The 13,929-nt window shown below is 38.1% G+C and overlaps 1 protein-coding gene across 1 annotated transcript; it reads right to left on the bottom strand.

Annotated features, from left to right (window-relative positions):
- Positions 1–300: 300 nt before the first annotated feature.
- MKK9 (MAP kinase kinase 9) lies at positions 301–1,727 on the bottom strand. The gene has a single exon (XM_077379891.1). The coding sequence runs from the start codon at positions 1,710–1,712 to the stop codon at positions 543–545; it is 1,170 nt and encodes a 389-aa protein (XP_077236006.1). The 5' UTR covers positions 1,713–1,727; the 3' UTR covers positions 301–542.
- Positions 1,728–13,929: the final 12,202 nt, after the last annotated feature.

Genomic DNA, 13,929 nt, shown 5'->3' with positions numbered 1-13,929 from the left:
GCGCAGAAAAATATTTTCAGGAAAACTGCTTGTCCTTCTTTTTGCACTAATTTTTCCGAGAAACAAAATCCGAGTATTTTTTGTCGGAAATGAAATCCCTAAAGGGTGGGAAAATGGACTTTTCCATGTGCTTTTTTTGACTTATCGTAAAAATTCCACATGTGTAATTCTATTTCCCCTGAAAAGCAAGTCAACACCGGAATTCATTCTTCTCAGGGTCTTGTCAGGAAATAAAAAGAGGCTCTTTTTCAGGAATTTGCTTCCCGGGGTCCCAAGTGAACAGAGCCATGAGAACAGATAAAAGAAAGATTAAAGCCATTATAATTCTAATCTTCCCATTTCCATCAGCAGATTTACCGTGAAAATGCCACTAACCAAAGCAGATTAACAACTTTTAAAAACAAAATGAAAATTAAAAAAAAAAAAAAAAAAAACCCTAGAGTCCGTCGCGTTATGTACAAAAATTACAAAACTCTAGACATCCTACGTCAGCTTCCCGGCACCGGAGGGACAAAACCCGGTGACCGGAGTCCGATCACCGATCAAGACGACGAGGAGATCGAGATCCGCTCAAAATCCGCTATCAATCCCCGATCCGAAACAATAAAAGGATGAGCCAAAAGCTTAGCGACGCTCCACCGTCGGATCGACTCTTTCTGAAGGCAGCACGTGATGAAATCCCTAAAATCGTGCGAAGCAGTGGCCGGAATACTCGGAGGCTCACCGAAACATATGGCGCACATTAGCGTCGACCAGTCAGGCCTCTGGCCAGGGGATAAAAGAGGAAAATGACCGATATAAAGTTCCAGCAAGGTTAGCCCCAAGCTCCAAATATCTCCAGCATAACCATCATAATTCCCACCATACGTGCCCGGATCGAACCTCTCCGGGCTCATGTAAGCGCACGTGCCGACATACGAATCGCACGGATCAAGCGTGCGGCACATGATCTTGCTCACTCCAAAATCCGCGATCTTAACCTCCATCTTCCGATTAACTAAAAGATTGGACGGTTTGATGTCTCGATGAACGATCTTGTGGCTGTGGAGATAACTCATCCCTTCAAGCACCTGTTTGGCAATTCCGGAAAGTGATTTCTCAGAAAAAGTTCCGTTCTTCTGTAAAAGAGTCTCGAGAGTCCCTCCGTCCATGTACTCCATCACTAGTCCGATATCTCCACCGGATCTTTCAAAGATCCCGTGGCATCGGACGACGTAGGGTGAGTCCGTACGCTTTAAGATCTCCATTTCACGGAAGATCTGACGGCGGACGGTGTTTTCACAGTCTCCGTGAACAATTTTCAGGGCGTAAACGGCGGATGTCCGTTTGTGACGGACTTTATAGACGGTACCTCCGTTACCGTGGCCGAGGACTTGGATTTTTTCGAGATCGGAGAGCCGTTCGATTTCTTGAGATCGAGTTGTGAGGCAATTTGGCGGGAGAGGGAGCGGGAAGCGTGGCCGGCGGTCAGAGGTTTCCGGCACCGGCAACGGCAACGGGAGCTTGAGGTTCAGTTGCCTTCTTTCTCTCATTACTGCTATGTGTTTGATTTTTGCCTGTGAGGGTTTTTTTTTTTTCTGTTTCTCTTGAATCTTCAGGAAAGAGGGGTTTGGACAGGGAGGTGGTTTTATAAGTGGTTTGAGGGAAGTAAGGAAGGTTGGAAAAGCAGGCTTTGGAAGGAACATGGATATCGGGAAGAGAGTGGGACCCATGGAAAGGTGATAAATTAATTAAATAATACGCGCCTAGCTTGTCTTCTTTCGCTCTACTTAGCAGCTGGACGGAAAGTTTTGGCAAGTTGCAGATATTTGTTATTTTCGTATGACGGAAATGCCCTTATAGCTTCTTTTAATTTCCTCAGGACAGGTGCTACGATAACTATTTTTTACGAGCTAAAATTAGAGTTTGGGCACGAAATATAAGGTAATTAGTAACTATAGAGAAATAGAGTGGCCCCAGGGGTTATTTAAAAGTTAAAACCTTATAAATTTAAGGGATTTGCCATGTGAGGGCAGCCACACATGCTCAGTCTTCAATAGATTTTGTCTCCATTCACTAGGGGCTCACTTTTCAGTAGATTTTGTCTTCATCTTGCAAGAGATCATCTGCGAAATGCCTTTTGCAATGAGCGCTAGCAACTCAACTCAACTACGCCTTTGTCCAAATCCCTTAAAACTTAAAGTTTCTTTTAACTATTAATCACCTTATAAATGTAAATTCCTTTATATCTATTAAATATCGGATACATGTAAACTTTTTATATTTTTAGTAAATAACTTACTCATTGTAACCTTTTTTGTTGGGCTATTATGTACATTCTATTTTTAAGATTTGGCTCTAGTCTTACCTCAACCAAATTTTGTTATAGAAGTGGTATTTCTGTATGAATAATGAAAGAAATTTCATATTTATAATGTTTTATATTGTTTGGTTGGCCTAATTTTGCAAATATATTTTAATAAACCGGCAGGGGTTTCCGTGAAACCCCACCTTACCTACCCAAAAAAATTGCCATTATATAGTCCCAACATGCCTTGAAAGTCTCAATGATCAAGTGATCTTACCAATACTACTTTATTAGAACACATGTTGAAAAATCCCAACTATCAAATGCAATTTTTGGATATAAGATACGGTTTATACACTCTGCTTTGGTGTTTACTACTTGTATATTGTATAATTGATTAGGGAATTTCTCATCGATCTATTTCGCGCCTCACATTTTGGAGGAGAGAACAGCCACACTTTTTAGCCCATTTTCTGTTTAAGCTGCACCGCTTTCCGTGAAATTGCCACATTGATTATAATATAAGAATGGGAGTGATAAATCGACTCCCCAAAATGATAAATCGACTTTCCATGTGTCCTTCTCTCTCCTCTAGGTCAGAGAGAGAAATAGGAGAGAGATAGACTCTCCTCTAGGTTAGAGAGAGGAAGAGGAGAGAGATAGACGGGAGTCGGTTTATCCATTTGGGGAGTCAATTTATCACTGCCCTATAAGAATCTTGAAAATAAATGCGCGGTTTTCTATGAAATTCACTTGCAGATTGATTGAAGGGAATATACGAATCTTGAAAATAAATGACACAAAAATCAAGGAGAGCGGGAGGGGAGGGGAGGATTCAGGCATTTGAAGCAAAGTCTAGGGTTATTATCGGTAGGAAATTATAATAGAATGACGAAGTTAATGACGACGAAGGCGGCCGTCTTGGATGACGTTTTTTTATTACAGAGGGGAAGAACCGACGTGTCCGCACGTGGTTGCTTAGTTGCATCAGTGGGAAAAGGGTGTGGAATCTATCCTTAATCACCACACGTGCTCGTTAAACATACATGGGACCCACTGCTGACGTTTTATGCTAAAACAAACTGCTTAACCGCTTTTTTTGTGGTAGTTCTTATCTAAATCCTCCCCACCTTCCATCTCAATCATACTCTTATGATTATTTTGGATATTTTTCAATTCATAAAGCTGATTTGAAGGCCTGATCGAACGGTCTAAATGGTGCAATGTTGGGCTTATGGTCGGCCCCACTAGAGGAACTATCAATTAGAGGGGTCTCTGCCTGTATAACTCATCTCTTTAGGCTATAATTTTGTTTGGAAAATGATTCCCTTTCCCCAGCATTTCTACCTCTTAATTGTCTTTTCTTCAAATTGAGAAAACTATCAATTAGAGGGGTCTCTCCTACATAACTCATCTCTTTAGTCTATAATTTCGTTTGGAAAATGATTCCCTTTCCCAGCATTTCTACCTCTTAAATTGTCTGTTCTTGAAATTGAGAAAACTATCAATTAGAGGGGCCTCTGCCTATATAAGTCATCTCTTTAGGCTGTAATTTTGTTTGGAAAATGATTCCCTTTCCCAGCATTTTCTACCTCTTAATTGTCTTTTCTTGAAAATGACTTGGTTGTTATAAAAGGACGAGCATAAGAGATAAAAAATGACGTTAGTTTTAGGAAAAGACAAACAAAAGGAGGTAATAATGGTGGGAAAATGTGTGGAAACAAAATCTCTTAATAGATTAGGAAATGATAGCATTTTCCTTTGGATTTGCTAGGGTCCATCGCCAAAAGCATTTCGCAGCTGGTCTCTCGCATGTAAGACCAGCCACCTCTCGGGAATGGAGGTGGCTTCCCGAGGTAGCCGGTCTGACATGCGACAGATGAACCACGAAGCGCCTTTTGCAACGGACGCTAGCAATTCCCTTTCTCTTATATATGCTTTGCTATACAACATATTAGGAAATGATATCATTATCATACTTTTTTATTAATACATTTTGATATCATTATCATGCTTTATTCTTAATACATTTTGATATCATTTTGATTTCCCTTATCATTTCTTAATACATTAAGAAATGATATCATTTCCCCTATATGGTTTCCCTTATACGGTTTGCTATACACGAATTGGACTACTGACATATGATCATTTCCCTTGTATCCCCTCATATGGTTTGCCATACACCACATAAAATCTCTCTTTACAAAGCGGGATAATCAAACTAAAATCGTAGCAAGTGCAATCATGGTTCTTGCTTTATCTTTCTTTCACGTGCATTCCACGTGTAATACACATGTGTTTCCATTTTACAATGTACAATGGCACCATTGTAAGTAATGTATGTCAGGTATTTTACATGCGGATGCATACAGATATGTACAAACATTGATTGTAGAATATTCTGTTTTCATTTGGAAACGATATCCGCACCACAGTTAGCCTTTCTTAGGCTGTGGATCCCACCAAACAGATGGGCATAAAAAATAGAAAATAATTATAATGCTTCCCTCCAAAATCTATTTAACAGTGTTTAATAGAATAGAAAAATGTGTTGGAAGGTTGTTTGTTGGCACCATGGTTTTAAATTTCGACCAAAATCTGAAATTTCGACGAACTGACACCGACACCAAAATCGACCAAAACCAAAATGGTCATTTATTTCGGCCGAAATTTCAGTCGGAATTTCGGTTTTTCTGAAATTTGACCAAAATAAATGTTTTTTTATATTAATTTAATATTTTACCAAAATTTTGGCCGAACTTTAATATTAAATAAAATATTGGTTTCGGGTTATGTACCAGATTTCGACCGAAATTTCGAAATTCTAGGGTCCGAAACCGAAATTTTAAACCTTGGTTGGCACCCTTAAGATGCTTTCTTAATTGATAATTTCACCATACGAAAAAACCATTGCTTGTCTTTTTCCTTTTTTTGTTGGTGATTTAGGTGAGAATTACCCTAACGGCCTTAAAACATAAACCATCAAAAATAAAGGATTACATCGTTTGAAGTAGCTCTTTCAAGTAACTAATGATTATAGTATTTTTGAGCTATAATTATTCGAAAATACATATCTAAACTCAGTTGTATAAACCATCAATGTCATCTTATCCATGGTAAATGACCATTGGCTTGGATTTTCTAATGGAGATGGGTAATTCATCGAGCGGTAGAATTGAATTTCCTTCTAATTATTTAGAATTTCTCAAAAGATTTAGAAATAATATATGCAAAATTGACAAATAATCATTCATCAAATTCATGTGTAATTACAAAAAACCGCGTTTAAATAGAAAATGCAAGAACTTTTAGATTATGGAGACTTTGTTTATGTTTAAAATGGGGCATAGGGAATCTTTGAGACTTCTTCAATAATAGGAAGAATTTTGTACCTCTGATTGGGGTATAGATTTACAAATAATCTATAAGAAATTGATGAATTATTAATCTAATTTGACTTTAATTCGAAAATAGTTGCTTTAATCAGGAAAATATTCAATTAATATTAAATTACTAGAAATTTTGAATTATAAGGGTTTTCTTCAAGTTTAAAACGAGGAAAAATAAATCCGGGATTTCTTCAACTACTTCTCAATTATTCAGAAAATTTTGTAACTAGGACTGTAAAAACAAATGACTTATCTATAAATAAATAAAATGACTTGCATTCGACCCAAATTTAGCTCGATGACAAGGTAAAAAGCTCAGGAAAGCCAAAAAATGGGCCCAACTTGCACCTTCTGGTATGGGCGGTTGTTGAGCAACTTGAATCCCCAACCAAACTCAATCATTGTGATGTGGGGTAGTATCACTCCACCTGCCTTTTGCAGAATATTTCCTTTTCTTCAAAAAATAATAATTGTTAAGCGGGTCCTACCATTAATTAGGATAAGAAGAGTGATTAGGAATAAGATTATACGTTTCCATTTCAACAAAAAGGAGTAAGAACACGTGTTAAATGATGAAATAGTACAGGGAAAACTACTAAAACCCCCCGAGATAAAAACTTATCCGCAGGAATCCCCCAAAAATTTCTTAGTTACTAATCATACCATAAATATCTTTTAATTTTGCCTATTACCAATTTTACCCTTTCTTAACAAATCCCTAGAATCACTCCATCCATTAATCTCCCTCCCTCTCTCTCTCTCTCTAAATAAGTATAGTTAAAGTGGGCTAGAAATTTTAGCCGTGCAAGCAAGTCCAAAAGTACAGTGGGCTCACATTACTTGGTTGATCCAAGACATTCATTTGTTGGTCCCTATCAATGTCAGGGACCAACAAATGAGATCGGAGGGTAGGATCATCCTAAAGAGGAGATTTTCTGGGCACTTTCTATCCACGTCAGGTACCAACATATGAATGGCTTGGATCAACCAAGTAATGTGGGCCCACGGCTAAAATTTATCAATTAAGGGAGCGGAGTTCAACTATACTTGTTGAAATGTTGAGAGAGAGAGAGAGAGAGAGAGATTTATGGATGGAGTGATTTTAGGGATTTGTCAGGTGATGTAAGAAAGGGTAAAATTGGTAATAGGCAAATTAAAAGATATTTATGGTGTGATTGGTAATTAAGAAAGTTTTGGGGGATTCCTGCAGATAAGTTTTTATCAGCGGGTTTTTAGTAGTTTTCCCTGTACCATTTAATCATTTATCTTGGGGGGGGGGGGGGGGGGGGGGTTAGTAGTTTTTCCAATAGTATATAGAGGTCTTGCCAAACCTAGCTGAATTTTATATTTGGAAACACATGGACCCACTGTCGTTTTCATCGTCACTAAACACCTAACTAATTGATAGGGTGATCTAGAAATTTCATTTTGTGAGCCACAATTTGTATAGGCTGTAGCCCAAGAACTGTTGCAAGCTTGGGCTACAAATGAACGGTTGACAAATGTTGGGCAACGAATGCGCAGTGGTCTACCATTTTACGACTTAGCCCATCATTTTACGCCTCATGTTTTGATGGGTGGGGACCACCGTTTTACACATCATGTTTTTTTAATGGGGTGGGGGCCACCATTTTACACCCATGCGTATATAGCGTGGGCCTGGAATGCTAGTCTATCGTTTAAAAGAAAGAATTTATAGAATGGTGGACGCAAATGAGAGCATCCTTATTGTTGACCTAGGGTGGGCCACTCTAGATTAGCGATGGCCTAGAATCAGATTGATCACATGATCCCAACCCTAAGAAATGATGTGTTGTATCTTCCTCCAAGGGGCCCGACTTAGATAGGCCATTCAAGAAAATCATATCCAATAGTATACAGATCGGACGGTTAAAATCACCCCATGGAGATGATATTTTTGAGATGGCCTATCTAAGTTGGAGACAAACAAATGAATGGTCTGGATCATCGAACGAGGCCAACTGTATTTTGTACAAAATACTTGAAAAAGTCAAAAGAATGGAAAAGATTCTAAGTTTCTTTCATGCCACTTGATAGAGGTTAAAATGTATGATAAGAAGCCCCAAAAAACAGAGATAGATACAAAGCTCCTTCATAGGGCTGCAACTCTGGTCGGGTTTCTTTTCGGAAAACTCACGATTCCCAAACTCGGCCCTACCCATGATAAATCTCGGGTCGGGTCGGGTTTTTTCATGTTGATGCAATTTTTTAAGGAAAATTCTTGTTTGGCAAGGCAACTCAACTCATAGAAGCAGAAATTACACTCACATTACACTTGAATCAAACAATGATGTAATTACACTCACATTACACTTGAATCAAACAATGATGTAATTACACTCACATTACACTTGAATCAAACAATGCTGTAATCAAACAATGTTGTAATTACAATCAAACAATGCTAAATCAAACACTTGAATCAACTCAACTCATAGAAGCAGAAATTACACTCGCATACAATAACAGTGGGTGTGTGGGTTTTCACTTTTAACTTTTAACTAATAGTAGAAAAAAATGTACATATTATAACTTATGTAACTCGGGTCGGACCCCTTCAAACCCGGCTCGACCCGAGATTCATGCGGGCTTTTGAATGCTCAACCCGGCTCGACCCGAAACCCATGAAACCTGAACCCAACCCAAGCTATTTTCGGGTCGGGTCGATGCGGGTCGGGTAAAACCCTGCTCAAGTTGCAGCCCTACTCCTTCAAGCCCACTTGATTGAGGCAGCTCACCGAAAGGGACGTAAAGTCCTTTCAGGGATAAATTTATTAATGAAAACAAAGGAACCCACACGTATACAGATGCATGAATCTATACTTGTTAATACTTAAATAGAGGACCGGTGAGAATTCGAATACACCTTAACCCGACCCCATTTTAAAATGGTAAAAGCTCGACTTGACCCCGACTTACACACCTATCAAATATCGGAGAAATTATATGGTACCCGACCGTCAAGTCCCTTGTGGGGATAAGGATAAAAGTACCACCCTTGATATTTGATCCAACGGCAGCATCTTAGAAAGTGCTATTGGATCAAACATTAAGGGTGGTACCGCCTACAAGGGACTTGACGGTTGGGCACTATATAAAAAACTTTAAATATTGTTTCTGAGCAGAAGAATTTAAATTTTATCACTCGTATAGACAGGGGCACGGTGACTCAATTTATTCAAGGATCTTCATCCGAGGGGTACGTGTGATTGTTCATCTTGACCATACACCATCCAGATGATTAACCTTACGTGTGTGATTAAGGCCGTTGAACAAGCGAGCCACCTTAGGCATCACAGATGACGATTTCATCTGCGAGATCAATGGCCATCAAAGTTAACAAAACCTTGGATTATGAGAACCAATTGTGAGTCCAAAACTGGTTAATTGGTTTTGGGTTGCAAAATCCAAAACATGTTTTTTGTTGGTTGGTAAGTTGGGATCAAACTTGCGACCATTGAGCAACAAAGCCTCCACCACTGGGCTACAGGCCTAACCCCTAAAAAATCCAAAATATGTTGGTCCTAATAGAGTGGATCGTGCTGAAACAGATGCAATTTTGTGAATTTAATATACGACCAGATCACTATCAACACGAAGGCTAGAGTTGACAGTAAGAAAAGAAACCCAGGTATATTTTGTAATCAAGTGACATTTTAGAGAAAAGCGAATTTTTTTTTTTTTTCACATGTTTACTTTGAGGAGCACCATTCTTAGTTAGGCTCTTTAAAAGCAATATATTATAAAAAAAAATCAGTGTTTCAAAATGCGGCCAATGAAATTTCTATTTGAATCGGCATGATCCGATCGAGTAATCAGTGACATGGCTAAATGCACAGTTGACGTGATCATAACTCGGGAGAGTCAAAGTAGTTTTGATTGACTTTGTAAGGCAAAACACAGACTCTGACGAGAACACGATCAAGGTAAAAAGAAGTCGACTCGGGGAGTCGATGATGATGCAGGTTTGAAACTATGAAAATAACAATCTCTTTATTCGATCACATTTCAAAACGACCAAGGTGGTTGTATGATTTACATATTATATTTTCTTATAAGTTTCTAATTAATACTAATTTATCGTTGTTTTGGGTATAAAAATATTTTAAACCTACTGCAGTTTTAATTAATAATAAAAGCCCTACAACTTTCCTCTATCTTCAATTGCTCGGCCCCATCCTCTCACCTAATTATCTTTAATATTCAATAAGAGGGAAGATGCCCAAAGGATAACTATGCAGTCCACCATTAGTCGGACCGATCGACATAGCCTCAAAATCCAATGGAGTAACCTAGATCTAAATGGTGGGCATAAATATACGAAAATATCTTACATATTTTCTTTTATTTATATTTACTCATTCGTAATATTTTTTGTAATATTTAAAAACCTACTAAAAATGACAAACAATATTTTAATCTCTCACTTTTTTGTTTCGAAGAGAATTCTCCTTATTTTGTCTAGTTTTCCCCTCTTCTATCCACCAACTCTAACCCCTAATTGTGTACAACATGAGTAGGACCTAGAGCAGGCCCCAGACGAAGATTTGGGCATGGGTCTTCTTCAATTAGCGGATGATGGGGTCTTCCTCCGGCAAAGGGTAGACTGGCGGAACTCAGGAACCTCAAACTCAGGAGGGAAAGTGACACCCAGGAAAAAGGAGAATTCATTCGAGCCAATCTTTTTCAAAGCTTGATTCTCTAGCTTCGACATATCAAGGGTCAATCTATCAACTTTCTCCGAAATTCTTTTTCTTGCACTCCGATGGATGGTCCAATTAGAAATGGATTGTGTTCTCTCAAGTAAGTTGAAGAATAATTAGTGGTGAGTAGAAGGTGTGTTTGAGATGAAGGAAATTTAGTCAATAAATCAAGCATTTTTAAGCCAATACTCGTGGACCCCACCACATCAAAGTCCAAAGATTGGAATGATAAGACGATCTTAGCCCTTTCATATCTGTCCACGTTTGTTGAGTAGCACATAATTAGAGAGTAGGGATGAGAGATTTGCAAATCCAATAATAGTGATAGAGATCGCTATCACACACCTTTTTCCCGGAAAGAGGAGAGATTTGCAAATCAATAAAAGTGATAGAGATCGCTATCTATCACACTCCTTTTCCCCGGAAAGCTAAATGAAAATGGAACTCTTACCCACTTTATAATTACTTTTTAATTGATCGAGTTTCATTTGGATTCTCTGTTTTTTTTTTTTAATTATAAATCTACCACCAAGACTTTCTACTCTTGACTAGCGAAAACAATCGTGATCCATGTCTATTGTGATCAAGACCGTTGATCTGATAGACAATCGAGGGGTAACCCAAAAGTTTAATCTTTAAGAAAACATTTCAATAATGTCCATGCTCTCTCTCTCTCTCTCTCTCTCTCTCTCTCTCTCTCTCTGGCACAACACCATAGCAATACAATGAGGGGCCTCTACTATGGCAAAGTGGGTCCCAACTTTTATTGATCCAAACCGTGCATTTAGTATACCGTGCTTTAGATCTCTGGTGGCCGGGATGTTCTAATTTCTATCAACTTTACCATCGAAAAATATTAGATCTAAGATGAGACCAGTTAGATGATTTACCTCCAATGGCTATCAATACCAATGTTGGGAAATGTGAAATCCAAAGTTAGGCCCATTGAGTGCTAACAGAATTGTATTGTTTGTGCCAACAAAAATATCTGAGAAGAATGACGTTGATATAAGATTATGTTGTAAAATTCAAGATCAGATTACTACAATTCTTAAGATTATTGGGAATTGATAAATCTGAAATAAACAGAATACTACGATTCTCTAACTTGATGGAACAAGATAACGAAAGAAGGACTGGTTTATGGCTTACTTGAACCCAAAAATGACGTATGTCAAACCTAAATTGGTTACTAGACCCAAATTGGTGCAACTCGAACCCAAAGTTTGTGTACCTACGGTGCCAATCGAGATCTGCGAATCGATAGGGCTGCAAATGAGCCGAGCCGAGGGGTGTTCAGGCTCGGCTCGACTCGTTTAGTTTTCAAGAAGGCAAAGGCTCGTGTTCGGCTCGGCTCGGGCTTGTCTCAAGAATGATAATAACATACATATGTGGGATTTGAACCCAAGACCCCTCAAAATCCAGTGCCTTAACCATTAGGCCAAACCTTCATTTGTAATAAACAACCCAAATTCTTTTATTTTATATATAAAAACAAACATAATCCAAGCTTTAAAGCTCGGCTCGGCTCGTTTATGAACCGAGCCTAAAAAGCTTACGAGCTTTTCCGAGCCGAACTATACAAAGCTCGGCTCAGTTCATTTGCAACCCTACGAATCGACGCTTCAAGATAAAACAGCCCAAACAGGCTCCAATCCATGTGCACGCACTAACTGTCACTTCAAATCACCTTGAAATTGTGCTTAGAAACAGAACGGAACGGAGGAAGAACAGAATACAATGAGAGAAAACTATAATTTTCTGTAAAGAACTAGTATAATTCTATTTAGTGTAGAACCTCTGTAAATCTGTAAATTTCGTATATGGAACAATGCTATCTTCTCTCTTTTATAGAGAGAAAATATGACTCTTGCGAGGAATAAACAACCATTAAAGAGAGAAAACATTTCTCTTTGGAGAAGATGAAACGGTAAGAAATCTTAATGGGTGTAATTATAAAACCGTTTTGGAAATAAAAGCATTTAGAAATTAATGAAAAATCAAATCTGATTTTTACCAAAAAAGATATTTTTTATTTACCCAAACCCGGACCTCTGACCACGGGCCGGCCCGGTGCGCAGGCGTGTGTTTATATGAACTTTGGTTCATATAAAACCGAGTCACCCAACAAATTTTAATGTCCCTAAAAGGCCCAAGCATTTCCTCCACTCCACCTCTTATAAGAAGGTGAAACTTTTTTGAAAGTTTCAATGTGAGTGGGACTAAACATTCTTGCACTGTAGTTGAGACCCACTCCACGCACCCTTAGGTCTTTAGTTCGAAGTCACATTAAAACGCAAAGGACAAGAGCTTTGAAAACAAGAGGGCGATTTCAATTTTGAATCTTCCCACCAAATTTTAAGTTCAAAATGTGCCTTTTGACTTTAAAATTTATAACAGATTATATACGAGTAGTCATACTCTTCGGCAATGTGAGATACAATGGATGCTAGGAGGAAGGTGCAGGACTCCAATGTCAGGAAGGTCTCTGCTTCAACTTCATGGATGTGGACTAGATTGTAATTTAGTCTGGTGTACATACACGATGCGTGGGGCAAAGGCCGTCCCCGCCTTGTTGCCCTCCTATAGTTTCATGAAATCATTTTCCTTTATTTTATTAAATATCAATGAGAAAATCCATCAAATAAATGGTGGATTACTCGAAACATCTAATATATTGTAGCTTATTAAATAACAATTAAGTATTATCCATGCCTCAAACTTTTCTAACTGGTTTAATGTAGATTATGCATGCTTAATATTCTATAACAATACATGTGTTTTGCATGAAATAACCAATCATAGAGTAATGTATATGGTGAGATAGAGCATCAAAGATAAACCAACCTAACATTTTCGCATGATTAACCGATATAAAAGGTTGTCTTCCTCCATTTATTATTGCAGAGTCAGCTCAAATAAAATTTAAAAAAATGCAAGTAATTGTTGAATTAATAGTGTTAAAAGATCAATTGAGATATTGGAAGAAACCAATGAAAATCTCTTTTCTTTGCCAACCATGAGAATCAGCGTCTACTTCCAGTGGCCGCTGATAAAGAGATAGAGTTGGAACGAAGGACTTCACATGCGATTTTACGTAGCAGATGAGGGTTTGGTTGCTTACTGGAAGATCCTGGTGGCTTTGTGGCAGAGGAGTTAGTGGCTTTTCTCCTATCAAATTCAAGAATTAATCGCTCCAATGTTACCTCCGCATGAGGAAAAACTAAACAAATATTACTTTTACTAAAGGCCTGCATTAATTCGTCTTGGGTTCAATGGATTGAGAAACTCAAAAAGAAATAAATAAAGAGAAAAGAAAAGAAAAAAGACAGTTTCTATCCCTTTGTTTGCGTGATTTTTCTCTAAATTTCCTTTATTTCTAGGTTTTTTATTTTCAAAGAGAATTTTAGGATTGGATTTCTCAATATTTGGTCTTGCATTCTCATGTATATTAGAGCCCTGGACGCTTTGATTACTGTGTTTTTTCTCTGTGAAAATCGGTGAATGGAGTGTTATCACAGCTGCA

This window comes from Tasmannia lanceolata, unplaced genomic scaffold (assembly GCF_043159265.1).
Source record: "Tasmannia lanceolata isolate RefF3 unplaced genomic scaffold, GAP_Taslan_0.1 ptg000005l, whole genome shotgun sequence".
NCBI classification, from domain to species: domain Eukaryota; kingdom Viridiplantae; phylum Streptophyta; class Magnoliopsida; order Canellales; family Winteraceae; genus Tasmannia; species Tasmannia lanceolata.
This window is presented reverse-complemented; position numbering and strand designations above follow the sequence as displayed.